Source organism: Myotis myotis, unplaced genomic scaffold (genome assembly GCF_014108235.1).
Source record: "Myotis myotis isolate mMyoMyo1 unplaced genomic scaffold, mMyoMyo1.p scaffold_m19_p_6, whole genome shotgun sequence".
Taxonomy (NCBI): Eukaryota; Metazoa; Chordata; class Mammalia; order Chiroptera; family Vespertilionidae; genus Myotis; species Myotis myotis.
This window is the reverse complement of record NW_023416368.1, coordinates 90,156,575-90,180,531: the sequence shown is the minus strand read 5'-3', so window position 1 is coordinate 90,180,531 and position 23,957 is coordinate 90,156,575. Positions and strand designations below refer to the sequence as shown.

At 61.0% G+C, this 23,957-nt stretch overlaps 1 protein-coding gene across 16 annotated transcripts; it reads right to left on the bottom strand.

Moving 5' to 3' along the window:
- Positions 1-106: 106 nt before the first annotated feature.
- On the bottom strand, positions 107-22,477 carry PDLIM2 (PDZ and LIM domain 2). 16 transcript variants are annotated; one of them, XM_036313589.1, is made up of 14 exons: positions 22,187-22,476; positions 20,672-20,766; positions 19,841-19,992; positions 17,448-17,517; positions 17,188-17,339; positions 16,953-17,031; positions 13,182-13,264; positions 12,881-13,026; positions 2,879-3,387; positions 2,375-2,566; positions 2,157-2,268; positions 1,918-2,030; positions 1,595-1,701; positions 107-1,032 (listed from the first exon to the last, which is right to left on the bottom strand). In XM_036313589.1, the coding sequence occupies exons 2-14, from the start codon at positions 20,762-20,764 to the stop codon at positions 933-935; spliced, it is 1,908 nt and encodes a 635-aa protein (XP_036169482.1). In that variant the 5' UTR covers positions 20,765-20,766; positions 22,187-22,476; the 3' UTR covers positions 107-932. The 16 variants fall into 16 exon arrangements, 12 of the variants coding, with proteins under 12 accessions (XP_036169482.1, XP_036169483.1, XP_036169484.1 ...); XM_036313590.1 differs by lacking the exon at positions 22,187-22,476 and adding an exon at positions 21,172-21,190; XM_036313591.1 differs by lacking the exon at positions 22,187-22,476 and adding an exon at positions 20,934-21,165.
- Between the last annotated feature and the right edge of the window lie 1,480 nt (positions 22,478-23,957).

Here is a 23,957-nt window from a genome sequence, read left to right as displayed (position 1 = left end):
GCCCCACACCACCCCCTTGTCCCCTGATCTTCCCAACATCCCTCCAGTCTATCCACCCTCTAACACCCATACCCTCCCCTTCCCTATTCATGTAACATTCACAAAACTCTTTAAGATAGTTTAATCTTATTTTATCCTCAAAACAAACCTGTGAGGTAGGTAGGTCAAGCATCATTATACAATTTGGAGATTAAGTGGGAAGTTATGGCTCAGACAAGTTAAGGGATTTTGTGAAGGTGTAAAAGCTAGTGTGGGCCTCTGGTTTCAGCTCTGACATGTAAAGGCTAGTAGGAAGCAAAACAGCTAACAAAGGTTACTCTGCTATTCCCCGTATTTCCTAACCCTCTCATTCCTGGTGCAGTCTTCGAGGGCTCTGCTCTATGTGCAAGACTTAAAGCAAAGACACCCTTCCCTGTCCTGGGGCTTCCAATACAGGTATGTGGAGCAAAGCAGGACTCCAGGATCAGTAACTGTCCGTTGAGGAATGAAGGTCAGTCCCATCCTTCTGCAATTACCTCACCCAGAAGACCAACCCCTTGAGTGTGTGATTCAGGAGAGATGATTGGATCCAATAAGTTCACAACAGAGATACTGTACATGTATATCATGTTGCATACATACATATCTGCAACACACTGGACCCCAACAGATCACCATGCCAAAAGTGCTCCATGGATGCCTGATAAATTAGTGCAGGGATTTCTGTCAGTCAGAAAGGCGCCCAGGAAATGCCACACCTTGGGGTCTCCCAGGGAACCAGGGCTCCTCTGCCAAGCTGCTCAGAGGAGAAAGACTCGGCTCTCGCCTCAGAGAGAAGGGCGAGCATCAGCAGCTTTTCCTGGCAGTGCCCCAAAACAGCAATGGGGCAAAAGGCAAAGAAGACTTCACTGCACACTCCTCCAGCCAGCGTCATGTCCCTGCACCAGGAGGTCTCAGGAAACAGAGAGGTTTTTCGCTCGTTGCTTCTTCAGCACTAACGATGGCATAAAGGTCTTCCTGAGGGGACGACATGGAAGGTCCCTTGACTCAACTCTGTGAAAAAGGAAAGGAGGCCTTAGACTAGGAGAAGGAAACAAAGGTAACAATGGCCCAGAGTGGATCGGCATTGCGTATCTGCGGTGGGAAGCCTGGGGAGGGTAACTGACATGATGCTTCTTCCTCCTGGGAAATTATTCAGTGTAACTGCCCACCATCATCCATTGTGGAATCCTTCGTCTGTGTGCCCCCGCCACACACACACACACACACACACACACACACACACACACGGGAAGGTGGCCTAAGTTTCACCCTTGGGAGTTAAGGTCTTGCTGGGATGGCCTAAGGAGATCCCCCATATTCTAGTACTGGCTCTGCCACTGATTCATCATGTGGCCTCAGGAAAGCGCGCCCCCCTTTCCCGCCCCCCCCCCCAGCCTCCTCATCTGTCTGTCAATGGGGAGTTTAAACTACTTCCTGTTTCTTCCAGCACCCTCCCAAGACTGTTTATGTCACTCAGATTTCAGAGGGACGAAGAGAACTAGGAGTACAATCTCTCATCCTGGTCCATCCGGCTCCACCCTCTGCCCTAACTGAGCTGGGCCACAGTACCCACCTGAAAGCAGGGCCATTAGGAGGGGCAGGAGGCTCAGGGTGTTGAGGGCTCTTCCAGCGAATCCGATTGAGAAGGACCTTGACCTTGTTCCAGTGGGAGAGATCCCGCTGAGCAGAGAATGAGGGGGTCACCGCAGAGCCCCACCCCACAACATACCCCATACTGTCACCACAGTCCGCAGCTGTCACCACAGTCCGCAGAAGTCACCTGCTCCAAACAGGAATCCTCTCATTTTCCCAGAGTTTCTGGCCTTTAGGGTATCCACACAAGCCAACCACCCGCACCTCCACCTGTCACCTGCCCCACACATATCCATCACCTACCTTGTGACTCTGGGAGGGCTGCAAGGTGTGAGCTGGTTCTGCTGGGACTCTGGACAGCCTGAAAGGGTTGGCACTGGGCACACCTACCTTTGGGAGTGAAGCTCCTTTTTCGCCTTCAGAGAGAGAATCAGGTTACCTAAGGCCAGGAACAGGAGCACACCCACCAAGCCCAGGGCTCAGGGGGTCTGCCTGGGGCCCTGGGCAGACAGAGCACAGAGGGAGACACAATTGCCCCATACCTGTCTCCTGAGTCTGGCTGAGCAGCTCCAATGACCCCCGCACCTCACTGCCTGGGACATGAGAGAGTGGAGGTGAAGGGGCCACAGTCAACTCCTCCTTCTCTACAGGGCCCTGCGTACAGGAGAGAAGGGAAGTCAGAGCCTGAGCAGAGACCTAGGCTGTTCTGAAGGAAGCCCTGGTGCCAAGGGTCCCCCCACTTACGTGCCCACCCACTTGCCTGGCTGCCAGGTGGCTCGCTCACCCCAGGGGGCCTCTGGGGTTGCAGTTGCAGGTGCAGTTGCTGCAGCCTCACCATCTGCTCCAGCACCAGGCACAGGTGTTCCAGGTAGTGAAGACCCTGCCCGGGAGGGCAGGCCCCGGCTTCAGGCCCTATGCCCCTCCCCTGTAGGGCAGAGTAAGGGAGGGGAAACTTGGACTCAGTCAGACTCCCACCCTTGGCAGCCATCAAGTGGGAGCAGAACAGGCAGGGAAAGGAGGATCATGCAACCAACTGGCCTCCCAATGCCCAGCCAGCCGTGGTGCCGGGCAAACCTCATACCTGCCCACCTCCGCACAGCTGGGAGTGGGGTGAGGCCAGGAGCTGAGACACAACCCATGATTAGGGACAGAAATGCCCCACCCCAAGAGAGCTCCGGGGAGAAGAAATGGGGAGCCCCAGCACCCCCCGGTGAAAGGGCCATCGCCATCCCACTCTTCACCCAGCCTGAGAGGGGCCACTCACCACCTCTGCTTCTCCCAGGCCTGCCTCTAGGTCAGTTTCTGCGTTGGTGGCCCCCTGGTCCCTTGCTCCAACAGGGGGCATTTCATACTCAGGCTTCCTTGTAGGCTTCCGGGAGCGGTGGTGGTGTGACAAACTGGCAGGTGAAGTCGGGAGCTGGCTGGACCGCTCCAGCACCCGCTCTAGCTTCTGGCTGGCCAGGAGCCGGCCCAGGTGGGCAGAAGGCTCCATGGGCAGGGCCAGGGGCTCAGGGCTCCCCACGGGCTCTGAGTCCAGGGAGTCCTGAGAAAGGCGTGGAGAGATGGCCCAGGAGCTGTCCCCAACGGCCATCTCCACTCCCGAGTCCAGGAAGGCCAGTTTGGGAAGCGGCACCTGCGTCCGGAGACCTTTCAGCTCGCCATCCCCCTCCCAGGAGTCCGATGAGCACTCTCCGCAGGCGTCCGGGATCCGGCGGTAGGAGCTGGTGACTCCAGGCACTACACACCCTCCTGCCAGCTTCTCGCCAGCCCCACCTGCAAGGAGAGGGATTCAGGCAGGGCAGGCTGCCCCCACCGCCCTCGCATTCCTGGCAGCTGAGCGCATTCCGCGGGGAGGCGTGGCTGGGCCACAGGTGAAGGGAGGAGCCTGCAGGGCAAGCCCCGCCCACCTCTGCAGCCCCGCCCACCTCTGCAGCCCCGCCTGGAGCCGTCCGGCGGAATTCCCACCGCAGGAGTTGTTAGTGGTCACAGCCAGCAGGGGTGGGCTGTTGGGGCGGGTTTCCTTTCATCAGCCCCTGGGACGGCCCATCTTCCTTTGAGGAGGGGGTGCTTCCTCCCGGGGGTCCCTGCACTCCTGCCCCTAGGTCTGCCTTGAACCTCCAAGCCCTAAGTGGGGAGCTGAAGCTTCGCCCACTGCTCCCCAAGGCGGGGTATGACTGCACCCCCTTGGGGCGAGGGGAAGGGCACAGAGACCGAAGCCTGGGCTGCAGCCTGGCACCGGGAGGCTGAGGAGCTCTCCTGGAGCTGGGGCGGGGGGGGGCGGGGGGGGGGGTAAAGTAATAGCCCCGACCAGGTGGGGCTGTAGTTCTTTTAAGTGAGAAAGAGTGAGGACTCTGTGGAGAGTTGAAAAGAAAAAGCTTAAACAGAAGAAAGGGAAGTAGGGGCGTAGGAGGAGCCGTCGCTTTGTCACCCACTGTCACCTGGTGCCAGGCCCTCCTGCCATCTGGGCGCCCCAGTTGGTACTGAGGTGCAGAAACTGAGGCTGGCGAGGGTGGAGGGCTCTCCACGTCTCCCAGGCAGCCCCGGGGCTGGGCAGGCAGGGGGCCGCCAAACTCGCCCCCCCCCCGCCCCCCGCTGCACGGGGAAGGGGCCGCCGCCGCACGGGGGCTGTCACACGCGGCAGGGGCGGGGCCGGCGGAGCGGGACCCAGAGCGGGGGTCCGAGGGGAGCGGGACAGAGGCGCCGACGATTTAACGCCCACACTCAGGGTTTCCCAGGGCCAGGCGCGGTCACTCGACCGTCCACGGGGCGAGGTCGCGCGCCCGGGGCGCAGACGGGGTCGGGGTGGGGGTCGGCGCTAGGGCGGAGGCTCTGGCCGCCTGGGGGTGGCGACTCACCCCGGCCGCCGCCGCGCGGCTCCACGGCGAAGGCGCGCCGCCGGCCCCGCATGGCCCCGCTGCAGCCGCCGAGGGCTGTCCGCCCGCGGCCCCCGGACGCTCCCTGCGCGGGGGGAGGAGCGCGCAGGTGTGCGGGGAGCGGGGCCCCCAGTGCTGGCTGCGTGCGGGTGAGGACCCTGGTCCGCTGCCCTTCAGCCCCGGCAGCCCCGGCCTGGGGTCCCTCCGCGTCTTAATCACACGCGGAGCCCGCCTTCCTGCAGCCGAAACGCCGCGGGCGGGCGGGGCCGGGGCCGGGGCCGGGGCGCGGAAGGAAATGGAGCCCACGTGCCGCCTGGGAGGGCCTGACCGGGACGCGGACGCCCCGCGCTCCCCGCTGTGCGCCTGGGCCAGTCACCGCCACCCGAACCCGGCGCGATGAAACGGGGGATGCCGTCTGCCCGGGGAACTCCTTTCCGACAGCTGCGGAGCGCCGGTCTCGGGCCAGCCCCGAACCCCTGCTGGCCCCACCCTCTTCCTCACCGGGGACGCTACAGCTGGGGTGGCGGGGACTCAGGACTGGGGACCCAGTGAGCCGGGGAGACTGGCGAGCGGCCTGGGGCGGGGCTCCCCTGTCCCCAGCCCAGCCTTTTGCCCACGGATTCAACACTGTCACCCACCAGCCTCACCGCAGGCCTGAAGGGGGCTGGGAGCCCAGGCGGCTGCGGGAGTGAGGCAGCCTGTGACCAGGTGGGCTGGCGGCCTCTGAGGAAACCTGTCCTGAGGGGGGTGACCTGGCCGGGAAATCCCAGCAGGACCCAGTCCCCTGCAGCAGGCGAGGAAGCCGGTGGGCGGCAAACCTGCACCTGAGCCGCTAGGGCGCCTGGGAGGAGGTGGCTGGTACCTGGGAGGGAGGGAGATGTCTGCCCACCTCTTCTGCTCCTGGTTCCCTCCTACCCTTTCTCAAACACCCTACGCAGGAGCCTTCATCAGGGAACCCAACTACAAGATTCTAACTTTATAAATCAAGAAACAGGCCTCCAGCCAAGCCCAGGGAAGGAGGAAGGATGGCCAAGTGCTTGAATTACTGACCATGCCTAACCCCTGGTTTTCAGCCAGGCAAGCCCTTCCCCACTGGCCATGGGTCCCCTGGGTTGCCCCCTCCGGCCCTATCCTCGCCCTATTCCTCTTTTTTAAAAAATATATTTTATTGATTTTTTACAGAGAGGAAGGGAGAGGGATAGAGAGTTAGAAACATTGATCAGCTGCCTCCTGCACACCTCCTGGGTATGTGCCCGTAACCAAGGTACATGGCCTTGACCGGAATCGAACCCGGGACCCTTCAGTCCGCAGGAGGATGCCCTATCCACTGAGCCAAACCGGTCAGGGCCCTATTCCTCTTTCTCATACAGAGAGGGAAACAGACCACTGGGCCAGCCGGAACCGCTTTATGCAAATCAAACAGCTTGTGTGGTACCAAACCCCAGCCTTGCCAGACCCCAGACTGCCCTCGGGGTAGGAGGTTAGGAGGGCTGGCTAATCAGTCAGGTGGCTCCTCCCTCCAAAGTGAGAGGGTGGGAGGGAAGGAGGGAAACTTTGCCAGAGCTCACCCTGAACGTGGAGAATATGGGACCACATTCCAAGCAGCAGTCTCCTCGGTGACTCAGGGCAGGAATGCGTCTGGAGCAGGAAGCCAGCCAGCAGGAAGGCAAGGCCTCGCACAAGGCCGTGTGTGGCCTCAAAAGAACACGCCCCCCCCCGCCCCGCCCCCAGTGTACACTCCACTCCAGACCATGCGGATTGGCCATGCCCTCATGGCGCTCATGGTGATGGGGATACCTTGATGTGTGTGGGGGGGGTGGGGGGGGAGGGTTATACACGTCCCTCCCATCTGCCTTCTGCTGCCCTGACGGCAGCCCCGGGCCCCCACATGACCACCTCCACGGTCTCTCCTTCACCCTGACCACTGCAGGAGACTCACCTCCCTCTGAGTGATGCTTAAAGGCAGGGAGAGGCAGCACAGCCACCCCATCCCTGCCCACCTGAGGGGTGAGCAGCTATGGCGAGTTCCTGTGACAGGTGGTGGCCAGAGCAGTCACCCCTCAGGCTGAGGCCGGAGGGGTGTGACTGCCCCTTCACCTCCATGGGGAAGTCCCAGCCTCACGTCTCCTGCAAGCTCAGCACTGAGTGAGGCCCTGAGGGACCATGGGCCACGCTAAGCGCCTGGAGGCAGCTCCTGCCACACGAGAGATGGCGGGGAGCCGTGGTGGCCTCCTCTGTGGCCTGGAAGGCTGCCTCTGGTCGTGGAGGGGCAGGAGCACCCCCACCCCTGGACAAGCCAGAAACCGGGAGTCCGGCTCCGGGTTCCTTCCCTGGCCCTCTCCCCTACCAGCTAGGAGTCCTCCCACCAGGTACTCATCCTCCCTGTCCTCAGTTTCTTCACCTAGAGACGAGGATGGTAACAGTACCTCCCCACTGGGAGGGTCAGACTTAAAGCACTGAACACCTCCCTGGCACTTTAGAACACGTAGCTGTGGAACTTTGGGAAAGTCACGTTCTCGTCTCCCACTGAAGGGGGCGGTATTAGATACTCTCCCAGGCCCCTCCTAACTCCCATCTGCCCTCATTTCTGAAGTGATTCCCCCAAATGCAGAAAAATCGAAGGCGGGCACTGCACTGGACAAACTGCAGTTGCATAATCCGGTGGTCTCCCCCACCCCTAGTTACTCCACCTTCCACAGACGTTTTCTCCCAAGCTCAGGCTGGTGTGTGGCCGCAGAGAGTTCTGGAACTGTAACCCTACAGCCCCTGGAGAGAGAGCTAAAGAGGTAGATTTTAGCTTGAACCCATCCAGCCTTTAAAGGCATTCAACCACTCCCAGGCATGCCCATTGGCAAGGGTCTCCCCTCCTGAGAACACCGCTGGCCCAGCAAGGTCTGCTAGAGACAAGGATCTCACCACGTTACTATTGCAGCCCACCTGTTCCAACTTGTCACTTCCCTGCTTACAATTTTCAAAGTGTTCCAAGAGCCGCAAGCTGAAGTTGAAATCATTTCTCCTGGCATTCAAGGTTCCCGTCTCCCTTTACAGCAGCAGCTCTCAACCTGTGGGTCTCGACCCCTTGGGCGGTCGAACGACCCTTTCACAGGGGTCGCCTAAGACCATCCTGCATATCAGATATTTACATTACGATTCGTAACAGTAGCAACATTACAGTTATGAAGGAGCAACGAAAACAATTTTTTGGTTGGGTCACAACATGAGGAACTGTATTTAAAGGGCCAGAAGGTTGAGAACCACTGCTTTACAGCCTTACTCAGTATCCCCTTCAGCCACTGCCCTAAACTGAGCATTCCCCTTGCCCTCGCCCCGTCACTCGGCATTTCTCCCCTCCACCCTTCCAAGTCCTGTTCATCCTTTCACACGGACGGCCCCTGCTCTGCACCCACAGGGCCGCCTGTGTGCTCCACATCAGCTCTTAAGCACTGTCGTCACGTCGCAGTATTTCATTCATGCCGCTCAGTTGCTGCCACTTGACTGTTATCTTTAGGAAAGCAGGAAAAATGCTAGATCTTTCTATATTCCCATTTTGCCGGAACCCAAGTATTTCCAGAGGGGTGAATTCCCCTTCTGAGTGTTCTCCCTGCCACGGCTACGCCGGACACTAGGTGGCGCCCAGGTGGGTATCCCATTTCAGACCAGACCTCCTCTTGAGCCACAGAAAGCCTGATCTTTCCTGTGAATATAAAGGCAGCCATCCAGGTAAAAGTTGAGACAATTATACCAAGGTGTAAATTATATCAACAGGTGCCTGAGGAGGCAACACAGGCTCTGCCAAGGTTCCTTCCAAAAGGAGCCAGATAGCACCCAGCACCCTCTGAAGCCCAGCTTTGATCTTTTCAGTGAAAATAAAGCTGAGGCTATGCCCATCCCTCCGGCTGACTTGGGGGCAGGGTGAGTCTGAAGCACCCAGCAGCACCTGTGCGCCTTTCTGAAATGTCCTCTGGGATTAGAACAAGGTGGAGGGGGAGGCAGTCAATCACGCCAAAAATCTGGCAGGGACCACTGTCCCCTGCCTCAAACATAATACCTGCCTCAAACATGCTGGCACTGGCCATGAACTTTTTTTTTTTTTAATATATTTCTTTATTGATTTCAGAGAGGAAGGAAGAGGGAGAGATAAAAAACATCAATGATGAGAGAGAATCATTGATTGTCTGCCTCCTGCATGCCCCGACTGGGGATCGAGCCCACAACATAGGCATGTGCCCTTGGCTGGAATCGAACCTGGGACCCTTCAGTCTGCAGGCTGACGCTCTATCCACTGAGCCAAACTGGCTAGGGCTGGCCATGCACTTTATATGTACTGCCAGGGGAAGGGGTGGCAGACCAACCCTGGCTTGGAGGTGAGGCCCTCGGTGGGTGGTGGTCCCTCAGTGTGGGGGCTCTGCTGGGTTGTCGCCTCCAGGCAAGGCTAGCCTGCAGCCTTGTCCCAAAGTGGTTCTGGTGATTATATTTCTCCAATGGCTGCAGACAGCCTTAGAGAATGCAGGAGGTACTTTGGATCATGCCCCTTTCTGCCCGTCTTCTGGGTAAGTCAGCAGGACTGGCAGCTTCCACAGCAAAGGGCACAGAGAGCACCAGCCCAGCCAGTGGTGGCAGAGCAGGGGATGGCATGGAGATGGGCGTGGCAGAATGGGCCTGGGGCTGCCTCCTGTGCCTCTGCTGTCCACCCTCCACCATCCCTTCCCCTCCCCAGGCTCCCAGGGAGAAACCCATTCCTGCAAACCACCAGGGACCATCTGGTAAAACAGGCATCTTTACAAAGGGGCCCAGGAAGAGCAGGACCCCCAGCTTCATCAGCTGGTAGGGCAAGGGGTGGAGGGAGGGGAAATCCTATCTAATAAAAGAGTAATATGCAAATTAACCATCACTCCATGACAAAGATGGCTGTGCCCATATGGCCGGGGTGGGACACTGGCGGCGTCACCTCAGCAATGCGAGCCCAGCATCTGCACCCTGGCCACACTGAGGGAGGGGAGGGGCTTCTGGCCAGAGGCCTGGGTGCGGGACGCTGGGCTCGCCTCGCCCCTGGTGACATGAGCCCAGCATCTGTGCCCCAGCTGCATGGAGGGAGGGAAGGGGCCCTGGCCTCGTGGAGGGAGGGGAGGGGCCTTGGGCCATAGGCTGGGGGGCGAGGGATGCTGGCATCGTTGCAGGCCAGGCTGAGGGACCCCCCCCCACTGTGCACGAATTTTGTGCACCGGGCCTCTACTATGTGAATAAAGCCTTTGCTCCCAGCAGTAGGGAGAAGCCAGGGAGAAGAGGACAGGAAGGAGGGGCAGTTCCTTTATTTTGTCCCCGTATATATATATTTATTGAACTCACGTCAAGAACTTTGCATCATGAATACCCCTAGCCTGTGACCCTCCCTTCTCCTAGATACTAATCTCCATAGCCCAGCCTGCCTAACCCCTGCTGCTCAATGGTGACTGATGCAATGTCCGCCTCAGAGATTGGTGCAGAGGCTGCCCAGCAGGGGGAAGTGGGAGTATCTAGCAAAAGCCTGGGAAGGTAAGACAGGCCCCAGCCTCCGGCCTCACCCAGTGAGGGGGAAGGGGCCCATCACCCACCATCGCCCTTCCATGCCAACTTGTTATTGGCATGGCCCTGGCGCGGAGGTGCCCACAGAGTCCGGAGGTGTGCTCAGGCCTGGGAGGTGAGGGCTTTAGGCGCTGAGTATCGCTGGCGGGCATGCTTCTCACAGTACAGCTCATCCCCCACCCAAAAGTGCCCACGCATCTTCAGGTTCAGCCCGCAGTCTGCACAGGTGTAGCAGCCAGGGTGGCGGTACCTCCCCTCCTGGATGCGCACGGCCTGGTTCCTGAGGGAGGGGGGTCGGAAAGCCATTCATTAGCCTGGGGGGTGGAAAACCGGAGCCGGGCGTGCTGCTCCCCAGAGCCCAGAGGCAGGACCTGGGAAGATCCCCAAATCTGACTCTTGACCCCCCATGCCTGCCCTCAGGAATCTCACTTCACCAGGCTCCAGCCCCAGAACCCTAATAATAATAATAAAGTCATTCCTCCCCCACAAAAGGCAGGTAAACTCCATCCTGTATCTCCTGGGTTGTTAATGGAGCAGTGGTTCTCAATGTGTGGTCCCAGGTGCCAGGACCACAGCATCGCATCGTCTGGGGACGAGCTGGCAAGGCACGCTCTGGGGCCACGGCCCTGCTGAAGAGGAAAGTAAGGTGCAGGCCCAGCAGTGTTGCCACAAGCCCGGGCCCTGGGCTGCTCTCCGACATGGGACAGTCCTCTGTCAGTGCAGCAGCGCGGACTCTCCCATTCTGCAGATGGGACACTGAGGCCCAGGGAGCGGAAGGGATTCGCCCAGAGTGAGTCATCTGCCCCTCCACGCTGTGCGCGGAACAACTTTTTCCAGGGGAGCCTTTCAGCAATTTTCCAGAGGACGTGGCTGCACTGCGATGTCGCCACTGAGAACAATGAACCTGCCTCTGGGAACTTCATCCGGAGGGGTGAGAGCAAGGTTTCCCCGGAGGAGGCTCCTCGTCTAGAGGCAGATCTCCAGAGACTGGGATGTCATGCAGATAAACCAAAAGCAGTAGCACGTCTTCCTCCCTCCACCGGGAGGGGGACAGAAATCAGGGGGGAGGGGGAACGGCAGGACAAAGCCAGCCGGGCCTCCTGCGAAGGCTGACAGTGACCCACAGAATGCCTGACGGCTCCACTTGTCACTGTGCCCTCCAGGGCCCCTGACGGGTTGTTCTGTGCAGCCCCCTCTGGGAAGCACCCTGTGCCCTGCCCCCACCCTGCCTCCCAGGCGGCCAGACTCACGCAATGCTGGTGCTGCACTTCTCACACGTGTGGAGCTTGGGCGGGGTGGCCGGGGCCCGGGGGGTGGGCAAGGAGGACTGGGGGCTCAGGGAGCTGGGCAGGAAGGCAGGTGTGCCACCTGGGAGGAGGGAGGGCAGACAGACACATCAGAGCTGGCCCACCGCAGCGGCGGGCTGTTTACGCGCACTCCGCCTGTTCCAACACGCCGCCAGGACTCACACTTACAGGTGGGCCTCTGGGGTGGCACCAGGTGTGAGCGTGGGGAGTGGAGGAAGGAAGCGATCCGGCAAGATCCCTGGCTGAGGCTGGGCAAGTGCAGGAAGCACACGGGAGGCTGCCTGCCCAAGCCAAGGAGCAAGCTGGGAGAGCCTGCGTGGTGCCTGACCCAGCAGGCCAAGCAGACGGCTCCCTTTGTGCAGCCCGCCGTGATGATGTTAATGGGCAGTAATAATGGGCGATAACCTTTGTACAGTTTCCAAAGGGCTCTTACATGCGTTATTGTCTCTGAGCTTTGGACCATGCTCAGATGAAGCACAGACGCTACGAGGCAGGGACGGTCCCCACTTGCAGCTGATGCCACGGAGACTCCAGTGTGATGTCACCACCCATCTGCCTCTCCCTCCAGGGGCCCGCCAAGGGCTCAGGGTCACACATTTTCAAAACTGGCTCCACCCCAACCCCTGCCTCTGTGCACACCTCTAGGAACCAGACGTCAGAGTTGGAAACAGCCACCAGGTTTTAGTGATCCTGCCACTCACATACTTCTCCTGCCCGGCCCATCCTCGCGCTCCCTGATGCCACTGCCCAGGCCAGGCCTCCCCATCTCTCCCCTGAAGCAGGACAGTGGTCCCTCCACAGGGACGCCTGCAGCAGCCTCCGGTTCCTGGGAGCCGGGTGGGCCTGGCAGCCCCAATAAACAGAGCTCCTCATGGACAGACATGGGCCCTGACCACCTTTCCTCTCCACACTCTGCACAGGGCCGGTCCACGGGGGCACGGGAAACGTTCGGCAGGAGCCCGGATCGCCTGAACTGCTGCCTTCGGCATCGCAGGTGCCGCCTGCATTAATTATCTAACTGGCCTTCCTGGGTTAGGCCACTCCGAAGCCTGGCACTCGAAGCCTCACAGCCAGGACTTCACTCCCAGGGCCACCTCCCTGCTGCCAGGCCGCTGTCCTCTGCTCCCACAGCCAAGAGCTCTCGGCCGCGCCTCCACATTCCGCAGCCGGCCAGCCACCGCCTGAAGGCTGCTTGGTAAAGGCTTCATCTTTCTTCAAGGACCACATCAAATCCCTCTTCCTCCACTAAGCCCTCCCCGGAGACCCCACCACCCCCGTGTTGTTCCCTTGGCAGTTTCCTGATCCCAGCTGGACCTCTGAGGGCGCCCGGTAACCCCCGACTGCAAGCTCCTTCAATGCAGGACCTGTGGTCTCAGTGCCCCTGGGTGCCTGCCTCCTGGTGAGCACTTAGGAATCACTAGGCCAATAAGCTGTCCACCCAGGGCCCAGAGGTGTCCCTACTTTCCCTCCCAAACCACCGCCACCACCCTGCCCCACCGCCGCCGCGGCCACCCCGGGCCTCACCTCTCTCCTCGGCCTCCAGGGCTTCCTGCAAGAGTTTGAAGGAGCTGGACTGCCGGGGGGCCATCCGCCCCTCACGATTCTCCTGCAGCATCTTGAAGACCTCCGAGTCCTCTCGTAGGACGTGGCTTCCCCTCTCCGAATCCATACTGTGGGGATGGGAGGCAGCCAGGAGTGAGGTCTGGTCCGGTGTCAGGATGAGCTGCCTGGACTTAGAGAGGCAGGGACCCCTCCATCCCTTTCTAGGAAGCCAGTCCCTCCTAGTCCTCCGAGATCCCACCCTCCCTCCAAGGCTCGCTGGTACCTGAGTCTGGGGCTGGAGGGCCGGGGTCCCGGGGAAGGCGGCAGCACCAGCACTGCGGAGTCGCCAGCGAGGCCAAGGCCAGCCTGTGGGAAGGAGAGGCACCAGGGGAGGAGTCAGCGCTGGAGCCTTCAGCCAGCACAGCCAGCGGCCAAGGCCGGCTATTCCCAGGCCCAACACCAGAGGGCCCCCCTCCCCGTCCCCTCCATGGGAACCGGGCCAGGTCACCGGAGACTGTTCCTGTGCACCCGGAGGGGAGGGAGGCAGCACCCAGCTATGGAGGTGTGAGGGCTCTGCAAGGGGACTGGGCGGAGGGGCAGGATGAAGATAGGGGGTGACAACCAGCTAAATTCAGACAAAAAGCAAATTCCTCTGTTATCTCGGGCCATGTGTTTGGAAAGATGTTGCATGTTGGGGCCTGTCTGCTCTGACAGAACAAACGAAGAAGCCAGCCCTCTGCCCCGAGGAAAAGGCAACATAAAGGGGAGGGAAGAGGCCAAGCCCCCTCTGGGAGTCGGGGCTGGAGCTGCACAAAGGACCTCTCACCCACCGCGCTGGTTCCCTTCTAGGAGGGCCAGGGTTTGAGCCCACCAGCCTCTCCAGGCCGCCCTGGGAGGTCTGGTCCTGCCCCGGGCAGCCTTGGGGAGCCAGGATGGTTCTGGGCCCACAGCCCAGCAGCAGTGCCCTCTCCCTCCCCCGTGTGCACCGTCCATCTCGGGCTCTTACACCTGCTCTCCACGTGGGCATCTCCCTTCCACCTCTGTTGTTCCGCTCCCTCTCCACCCCGTCCCCATGGAAAGGAGAGCCTGAGGCCCCAGGCAGCCATGCTAGGGCAGTTTCCTGGAAAGCCAAATCCCCTCCGTTTTAAAATTCAAAGTCAGGAATGAATCATGGGGTTGAGTGAAAAACCTGCATGAATTCCTAAGCTAAAGGGGAAACATCAGTCTTGAGAAGACAGCCCTAGACCCTCTCCCTGCCTCTCCCACCAGTCCGCGTTCCTCTGCTTGCAGGCCGCTGCGGGCAAGCCTTCCACAGTGAGGCGACTCAGCTCCCAAGGGCAGCAGCTGGGATCGGAGGCAGGGCTGGGAGTCCACAGCACAGAACCTGAGTGCCCAGCTGGTGCCAGGTGGTCGACAGAGGACGGTGAGGAAATGTCCTCAGGAATGACGTCCAGCGCCAGCTAGTGACTCAAGAATGATGTCCCATCTCGCTGTCCCAGACAGGCTGGCACATGCCCTGGGCCGGGAGCGGGGGGACGGGACACTGGGCAGTGGGAGGGAGGGCTGAAATCCGGCCCCCGTTCCTTCAAAAGCCCAGCCCTCGTGCCAGCCAGAGGGAGAGGTGCTGTTCTCACTTCACATCTGCTCACCAAGGCTTCTGCCTCCCGGAAGGGCAACCCCCAGTTTACAGACGGGCACCGTGAGGGCTGGTGGCGTCCTGCGCTTGGCCCAGCGTGGCCTCGGCCTGCTCAGGAGCCAGCGGCCAAGCCGCAGCCTCAGTAGACAGTCACCTCCACCCCTCCTCCCTCCAGACCAGCACACCGGGTGGAGAGGCATCCAACTCCCTCCCTCAGGGCCACGGCCTTCCTCTTCCCCCTTCCTGTCAGCTCAGGAAGGACACCTGTCTCCACAGAGGCGACCTGTCCCCTCCAAGTCCAGAACACCTGCTCATCTGCCATCAGGAGCCCTGTGTGGCCAACACCTCCCAAAATGTGTTCTGGGTAACACAGGAGACAAATACTAGTGAGTGAGTGGCAGGGCAGGAGGGCGGCCATCGGCTTAGGAGATTGAATGTGCTTCTCTCTTCCCGGACTCTAGTGCTTTAAGGTGCTAAGGTGCACAGTGACACCACGAGGGAGCTAAGGGACTCTGTGACTCCCACACCACCCGATTTGTTTCACTTGTCGACCAGAAAGCACACTTAGTTGGGTTAGGAATTTCTGTTTTTCCACCACTGCTTCCCCAGAGCCCAGAACCGTGCCTGACACACTGCAGCTGCTCGCTAAGTATTTGCTGAAGGAATGACAGGGGCCTCAGGTCAGAGAGAGAGGAAGGGGCTCATCCAAGGTTACACAGTGGAGGTGGGACTAGCCGTCCTGCCACCTCTCCCTGCCACCCAGCCCAGGGCTCCTCCCTACATGACTGGGGCCACTGGGGAGGTCCTCAGATCTTCCCATGCATCGGACCCCCGAGGGCTCCTTAGAACAGATCGGTGCCCCACCCCCTGCCTGTGTCTGACTCAGTGGATCTAGGCTGGAGCCTGAGGGTTTTCACTTCTAACACGTTCCAAGGTGCTGCCGCTGGTTTGAGAGCCACTCCCTGTACCACCCAAATGCCCCCTTTGCCAGGGCTGGGGGCACCACAGAAAGGAGGCCAGGATGGACCCGCCCTCTCCAGCCATGGCCTAGGACAGTGGTTGGCAAACTGCGGCTCGGCAAACCACGGCTCACGAGCCACATGCGGCTCTTTGGCCCCTTGAGTGTGGCTCTTCCACAAAATACCGACTTCTGCGCATGGGCCACGATGCTTCAATCGCACTGTACATGCGCACCCCCACGTGGTATTTTGTGGAAGAGCCACACTCAAGGGGCCAAAGAGCTGCATGTGGCTCGCGAGCCGCAGTTTTCTGACCACGGGCCTAGGATAAGCTTGTTCCACTGCTCATCTGCTTCTAACCTAAACCCCTACCGGGTCCGACCTCCTGACCCTCCAGCAAAACCCCTGACAAAGCCTTCTGAGGCCACCCCAGTCCACACTCACCTCCAAGGCCCCCTGCTTTTCTAATTAAGACCACACTGTTTAGTGCTTAATTGTTCCAAAGTTGTTTCGCATGTTTGTCTTATCTCCACAGCTACATTTAAAACTGTTTGAAGGGGGTCTCATGGAATACATCGTTATGCCCACAGGCCTGGCGGGCCACTGGGCAGGCCCACAGCCGGTCGCCTGGGACCCCGATGCAGCCCCCAGAGGACCCCCTTCCTTCTCCAGAGCCCCCGGTCTTAGTACCCTCCCCTCGCCACCCCCAAGGCTCTGCTTTGTGGAATGCAGATCAACCGGAGTTCGGATTCCAGCAGCTGGGCCTCATCCCCTTCACCCCAAAGGCTGAACATGCCCCCCCCACAACTCTGCCCCCGGCAGCTGTGGCCCAGAGCAGTTGGCCGCCTCACTCCCTCACCTCTGCACCCGGCCCTTAGAGAGGAGAAACACCACCAAGGGGGGTTGGGCTGTCACTAGTAGACAGTGGGACCTGGGGTGGGAGGCCCCCCAGGAAGGAAGGCGGGGTGGGGCAGACAGACAACGGGCCAAGTGCAACTTCAGGCAGAACCACAGTCCCACTGGTGGTTCCCTGGGCTGAGCCCGAGGAAAAAGAAGGGGATGGGGTGGTGGAGGGGGGCAGGCATGGGGCTGGAATGGGGAGGAATGTGTGCGAGGGATGCAGCCAGAGCCAAAGGGAACCATCCCAACAACAGCAGCAAAACTATGTCAGTCGCAGCCCAAGAGAAACACTCAAGAAGGGAGGAAGCCGGCAGGAGGCAGGGAGGCGGCAGCGAGTGGGAGTGAGGTGGTGGGAGGCCACCTGGACCGGGGGGCAGGGCTGGAGCAGCCAACGTGACCCCCCAGCAGATAGGATGACCTCCTGGCTGGAGAGAGGGGAGTGTCTGCTGCCAGGAGACAGGGGCCCGCTGCCCAGGTGGGATCAGCCACCTGCAGCCCCATAGGCACCACTGACAACCAGCGGGCCTGGGAAGCTCTCCCCGCCCCCCAGTGCCCTCACCTGGCGGCGTCCGGGGTGGCCTCCATAGGACAGGCGGTCAGCAGCAGCGAGTCCTGGGTTGTGTGCCAGGCTCTGGGAACTGAATGAGGGAAATGCACAGTGTGTGTGCCAAGCCCTCCCCCCTCCAGACTGCCCCAGGGAAAGAGAGGGTGCCCCGTGTCCCCTGAACACAGCTATTGAGACCGAGAGGCCTGGCCTGGGCCTGGCAGCGGGGATGCCCACCCCCTGCACTCACCTTCGGCTCATCACCGCCTCTCCAGCAAGGGCACGCGGGCTGGTGGGGGCCTGGGTGGAGAAGGGGCTGCATGGCTGGGGGCTGAGGGAGGGTGGGCTGGAACAGGAGGACCGGAGGGAGGACTGGCTGTCAGTGTGTGTCCTCACTGAGCCCTGTGGAGACAGGACCCTGAAGAGTGGACTGCCCACCCCCAGGGCCCTGTCCCTCAGGCCTCCCCTCACTTCCGGTGCTGGGGCTCCAGGCTAAAGGCACCAGCCTACCTGGAAACGTGTGGCCAGCACCTCCATGGCGCTTTCCCCGTTGGTCTGTCCAGGAGAGGCGGCCCGGGACCTGAGGAGAGGACAGAGAAGGGGTGTCACAGGGGTCCTGGGACCCTGCTTAGCTGGTAGGGGCTGGGGATTTCAGCTGCCTCCACACCAGGTTTTCAAGACGAGTAAAATGTCCAAAGCATTCAGACAGTGGTTTGTCAACTTTCAACTTGGCCAAATTCAAAACCAATTAACTATTGTCATCAACCACCGTTATTTCTTTTTCTTTTCTTTTTTTTTACATTTTATTGATTTTTTACAGAGAGGAAGGGAAAGGGATAGAGAGTTAGAAACATCCACGAGAGAGAAACATCGATCAGCCGCCTCCTGCACGCCCCCTACTGGGGATGTGCCCACAACCAAGGCACATGCCCTTGACCGGAATCGAACCTGGGACCCTTCAGTCCCCAGGCCGACGCTCCATCCACTGAGCCAAACCGGTCAGGGCGACCACCGTTATTTCTTAAAGGACAGTTGAGCACCAAAAAGTAGAAAGGAATAATTTAAGCAAAAACTTCCATAAATTCTATTTTATTAAAAAAAAAACTCCTCACACTACCAGTATGCCCCCTGTCTTTTTTTTTTTTTCATTTTATCCAAACTTTGTCTCTGATCAGCATCAGTTTGGCAGATCAATCTGCGGGGAGACTGCTGATTTCATAAAATAACCCTACATCTTTGCCCATGGAGAACCTGGCACCCAGAGAGGAAGAGCTGCCCAAAGTCCTAAAGCCCAATAAGTGGCTGGGCCAGCTGCCCACTGTCCCCAACCAGAGGCCTGTCCCTCACAGCTCGGCCGCTGTGGACGCCTTTGAGAGAGTCAGTCCTGGTCCCTTCCACAGGCTCCTCCTCCATAAAACAAGGGTGGAGCTGTCCCCCTTCGCCAGGCAGGCAGCTGCAGGACCTGGAGACCAGCTCCCCAGCCAATCACCAAGGCAGCCAGCCAGAGGGCTCCCCTTCCGCCCCCCTCCCAGGACTGTCCTCCAAAGCTCTTTCCTATAGAGCCAGCTGGAGCCTTAGAGACGCCATTGAGGGCCGAGAGCTGGCCGAGGAAAAGCGCCTGCCAGGACCCATCTCCGCTGCACCATTCCTGATGAGGCCACTTCTAGAGAGGTCAGCAGGAACCTCAGTCACCACACACGTCAGCCGCAGCCGCAGCCGCAGCCTCTCGGGCAGGGGTGGGGGGTGCGGCTGTGAAGTCAGAGTGAGGGGAGCTTGGGTTGAGGCTCTAGCCCAGAGCACTGCTTCCTGCCATAGGGCTCTGAGCACCTAAAAGGTCATGGAGGGTGGGGAGGGGGTGTTCAGGGAGGATTAAGAGGGGGCTGGGCAAAAAAAAAAAAAAAAAGGGAAACAGGGAACCTTGACCTGCCCAACATGGAGCTGGAGGCCTGGGGGTGCTCAGCCAGGCTCACCTCCCTGAGGAAGTGATGGTGTCAGCAGCTCCCTGCCCCTCCCCCGCCCCACTCTGCAGCCTCTTGTAGATTTTGGTCCCCTTCCCAGATGCCATGAGGTACTCCCCATCCTCCTCCTCTAGGTCCCACTCCTGCAACACTCCTGGGCCAGAGGAGCAAGAAGAGTCACTGAAGGGGCTGGGGCTGCCCAGGGCATTGTGGGAGCCAGTTTCTACAGCCCGTGGGAGGGAGGGCCAGGAGAGGGCATAGAGTCAGGGCCCAGGGAGAGCCTAGCAGGGCAGAGAGGAAGAACCCGACTCAGATTCAAGGCCCTCCCAAAGGGCTCTCCTGGCTGGGGGAATCTCCCAGGATTCCTTTCCTGTGACTCACCAAGATGCCCCACCCTGGGGAACCACCTGTCCCCTCCCCCCCCCCCCCCCCCCCCGCCCCCATCCAGGGCCCCAGGCTGCAAACCCCACTAGCCAGAAATCAGCCTTCACCAGCAAGGCCTTGAGAACCAATGGAGGGAGGGACAGAGGGGCTCTGGGGGGCGGGGGTTGGGGGGGAGTGAACCACCAAACTCCTCACCTCCCTCCCCCCAGCCCTACCTGAACAAAGGTCATGCCCTCTTGGAGGCAGAGGCCTGGGAGGCTCAGCCTAAGGCACACCTTTCCCTCTTCAACCCACTTCATGGCCACGCCCTGTAGCCCGCACACTTGGGAACCAGTCAAACCCGGGCATCCAGGTGGCTGATGCCAGCCTGCCCTACCTGTGGCTACATGCCCAGCCAGGCACAGGGACACCCCTCGGCCCACCCAGCTGCAGGCCTGCAGGCCAGGAGCCCAGGACCTTCTCAGGATGAGCTGAAAGGGCAGGTGGGGGAGGGCGGCCCCAGCCGTGTGCTGGCCAAGGGGAGAGGAATGCCGGCGGGCTGAGCAGATGCGGAGAGCCTACCGGTCCAGCTGCAGCCGCAGGGGCGAGGGGCTCTGGCGGATCTTGCTCTGGGCCTCCGCGTGGAGCATGCCCTGGGCATCCTCCCCATTGATGGCCACGATGATGTCGCCAGGCCGGAGGTCAGCAGCCTGGGCCTTGCCCCGCTCCGTTACCTGTAGGGGATGAGGTGCAGGCAGTCTGAGGTACCCCTGCTCAGACAGTGGTGACAGGTAGGGCCGGGGGGGGGGGGGGGGGGATTCCCTCTGTCCTGCCCAAGAAACACAGAAGCTGGTTTGAACCAGGCTGGCCTGTGTCCCCCTTTACTACCTCTCTCCCTGCCCTTCGGTATCTGCCCAGCTAATCAGCTAGTACCCTCCGAAGCTGCATGGCAGCCCCTCTCTCCAAAGAGTATGTGATGACGGAATTTCAGGAACTGTGCTCGGAGATACTCCCAGACAGAGCCCTGCCAGTGCAAACCGCGACGTGCTGTGACTGCCCGCCCGCACACCAGCCCCCTGTGTGAATGCTGCCTGGCCCAGCCTGGGTCAAGGTGAAACTGCCAAGAACTGAGGGGCTCCTGTTCTCATAACCACCTGAAAGGGCTACCGGCAGGTATGGGGTTGACAACCAGCAGGCCCCTTGGCCCAGCTCCCTTTCACTACCCAGAAGCCTGCTCCTGACCTGGCGACCACATCCTGGTGGCAACAGGGTCCCAGCCCTCCCTGGACCAGCACTCCCAGAAGCAGACCTCTGGTTCCAGAACAAAAAAGGAAAGGTGTCTGTGGGGACCAGGTAAACAGAGCCAACCCTAACTATGGGGATGCCTCTTGCTCTCCAGGAGCCGGCCCTTACCTTGGTCACCATGATGGGCGTGTGGAAATCCCTGCCCCCAGTGATGCGGAAGCCCCAGGGCGCTGGCCCCATGACGTCCACAGTCAGTGCCATGCCTGAGGAAGAGGATGGAGAGGTGGAGCCTGACCCTGCCCGCCAAGGACAGTATGGGGGGAGGGCGGGGGGAGAGAGGCAAAAGGGAGGAGAGGAGATGACAGGCCCAGGAGCAGCCCCTCAGGGGCTGGGGCAGGGGATGGAGGAAATGACCAACTCCCTCCCTCACCCTCCAGTTGCACTTCTCCCCACCCTGGGAAGCCATGACTCCAGTTCCCCTTCACTGTGCTCAGCAGAGCAGCTCCCTGGGGGCAGGCGTCAGGGTGCCAGAGAGGGGTTTGCTGGGGAACTGGCGGGCAGGGGCCAGCAGGTGGTAGGCGATGGGCGATGTCGGCATTTCCTCCTCTCCCCTCCTCCACACCCGGGCTAAGCCCCACTAGTGCTTGCTTCCGGTCCCCAAAACCCACAGCACAAGGTACTTCCTCCTGTTTGGGGGAGGGCAGCGCTGTGGGAACAGGGTGACAGCAAGGAAGCGGGTGGTACCACCATGTTCCAGGTGAGGCAAGGTCTTCAGAGCAGCCTCGGGCCACCTGCCGGCCCTCAGCAATGTGGCCCGGCTAGGCAAGCCTGGGCTTCCCACCTCCCCCAGGGGCCTGATGCCCTCTGAACAGCCCCAAAGAAGGATAAACTCATCCGCCAAGCTGGGCACAGCCACGCCCTGGTGCTGGCCAGCAGGGTGAGCCGACTGATGCTGCCTGTGAGCTAGGGCCGCCGGCTTCCCATCCACTGCCCCCTCCGTGGGCAAGGGCGTGTCCTTGCAGACAGGGCCCTTGTAGGATTTCCGGAGCCTGTAGGTCTGGAGTCAGGAGCCAACCCAGGCAGAAAGCTGCAGTGCCCAACTGGGGCACCACCCTGCCCAGCACCCACCCTGGAGCTGCCCCTGGGGAGGCCCGGAGACCGCAAGAGCTGCCCACATCTATCCAAGGGCACTGGGGCCACCTCCCCGCGTTAAGGGGCCCGTGGGGCGCGCGCCCTGGCCATTGGGCAGCCTGCCCTCTTCCTCGCCCTGTGGCTTCCTCTTTGCCCAGGCTGAGCTTCGGTCCCTCCCCAGGACCCTGGCCGGGGCAGGCCGCGAGCACGCCCTGGTTCCCGGACCTTTGAGCCGGCCAGTGGACTCCGGGAGGTACCCAGCCCGTCAGCCCGGCTCGCCCAGTTCCGGCGCCCTCTGCACTCTGAAACCCAAGTACCCGCGGGCCGGGGGCTGGAGGACCAGCGCCCGGGACAAGGAGGCCCAGCCAGCGAGGGGGTTGGGGGGGGGCCTCCGCGAGGCGAGGCTCCGGAGAGGGGCTGGGGGCGCAGGAAAGGCCCGGGCGCGGAGGGGCGCCCAGGGCGCGGGCGCTGAGCCCCGAGAGGCCGGGAGTCAGGAGGCCGCGGGCCGCGCGGACCGGGCGCAGGTGGGCGCGCTCCTCTGGCCCCGCTCACCTGTCGGGCTGGGCGGCCGAGTCCAGGAGGCGAGGAAGGGAGGGCGAGGAGACACCGCGGCTCCCGCTGCTGCCGCCGCCGCCTGCCCGGCTCTGGGCAGAGCAGCCCGGGGCTCCGGGACCTGCCTCCGCCCATGTGATCCCGGGGCCGCCCCTGCCGCCGCCCCGGCCGGGAAGCCGCCTCCTCCACGCAGCCCGGCCCCAGCGCTGCCGTCTGGTCCGCGCCCCGCTGGGGGGTCGGGGGGGGGGTGACTCTCCCTAGAGCAGCCAGAGAGGCTGCGCCTGTCCTCCCCGAGGTGCGGCGGCCCCTCCCTCCCCCCCGCAGCGGAGTTGTTCTGGCGGCGGCGACTGGCCCTACTCTGTGGCCGGCTGAGCCCTCCGGGCCGGCTGCCCCGCCCCTTCAGAGGGCCTGAGGCCGGGGCGGGGGCGGGCCGGCCACTCCGTCTGCCTGCGGTCCGCCGGCCCTTCCGCCCGCTTCGGGCTCCCACGCCGGTGCAGATGCGGCCCTACACCCACAGATCCCAAACGGGGCCGCCCCGCCCCCTTCCCGAGGCCAGAGCCCGCGCGGGGCAGCGGCGCAAAGCTTCCCGCTGGAGATGCCGGGCCACCTGCTCCGCGCTGGGAGGCTGCCCGGTCCGGAGATGAAGAGACTCCGATGGAGGGCACCCGCACCCTCCTGGGCTATGCATGTCCCTCTGTCTTCTGCGCGGATGCCTTTTCCATTCCTACTGCCCTCACTCTCTTGCTGTCCTGCCTGGAGCTGGCCAGCCCCAACAACCCCCATTGGCCCTCGCCCCCCACGCACCAGCCCTCTGCCAACCCCCTGGAACCCAGGCTCCAGGGAGCAGGAGAGGACAGCCAAGGAGAGCCCCCAGGCACCAGCTCAGAACCACCTGGCAAATGGTTCCCCAGAAGTCATACCTGGCAACCCTCCTCCTGGGCACCTCAGGGCCCACCAGAGCTGACTCCATCTCCCGTTGGTCTCCACTTTGCACTCTGACAGGCTGGTCTGTTTTCAGGGGGGAGCACACCTGTGGGCACAGCTGTAACTTATCTGCCTCACGTAGTCATTCCCTCCCAGTTCCCTTTGCAAGGAGTGCCCTCAACCCCCTCTCACCAACCTATGCCCTGGGTCTCTGGCTCCCTGCACACACAGCCCAGCTGCCTCCAGCCTGCTACCACTCCTGTCCTTAGCCTCCCACAGCCTCTGTCCCCAGTGTGGGTAAGCCACTCTCCCACTAACTGGTCCCATGCCTAGTGGTGTGCGTGCTTGACCTGATGCACCTGTCCAATCCCCCCCATCTAGGCCGGAAGCCCTGAGGAGCAGAAACCTAGAGGCAGTGCCAGCACAGCCTTGGGGTCACACAGATCTCACCTCAAATGCCAGGTCTGCCTCTACTAGCTGTGTGACCTTGGGCAATTTCCTCAGCTCCTCCAGGCCTCAGTTTCCCCATCTGTAAAACGGGACAGTGCATAGTTGTACAGATTGTCCTCCCATATGAAGCGCCTACACAGTCTCCTCAGAGGACAGGCTGTGTTTTTGTTTGGTTCACTGTTCCATTCCCAGAGCCTAGCACAGCAGTCATCCTTCCCAGTAGGGCATTGAGTAAATATTTGAATGAATATTGTTTTGATGATTGAATGGATTCATCTGTTTTACACCTTTGGGTGCTCCTGGCTTTGCCTTGGACAGTCTCTAGACCAGCCGTGGGCAAACTACGGCCCGCAGGCCGGATCTGGCCCGTTTGAAATGAATAAAACTAAAAAAAAAA

Bases quoted from the DNA above. Each gene is read 5' to 3' on its own strand.
- PDLIM2 (XM_036313588.1), bottom strand. The intron at 19,993-20,671 runs GTAAGGGCCGGC...CATCCCCTACAG, and splicing joins CGCCCATCATGGTGACCAAG to GTAACGGAGCGGGGCAAGGC. The intron at 13,265-16,952 runs GTGAGGGCACTG...TCCTTCCCACAG, and splicing joins GCCACCCCGGACGCCGCCAG to GCTGGCCTTGGCCTCGCTGG.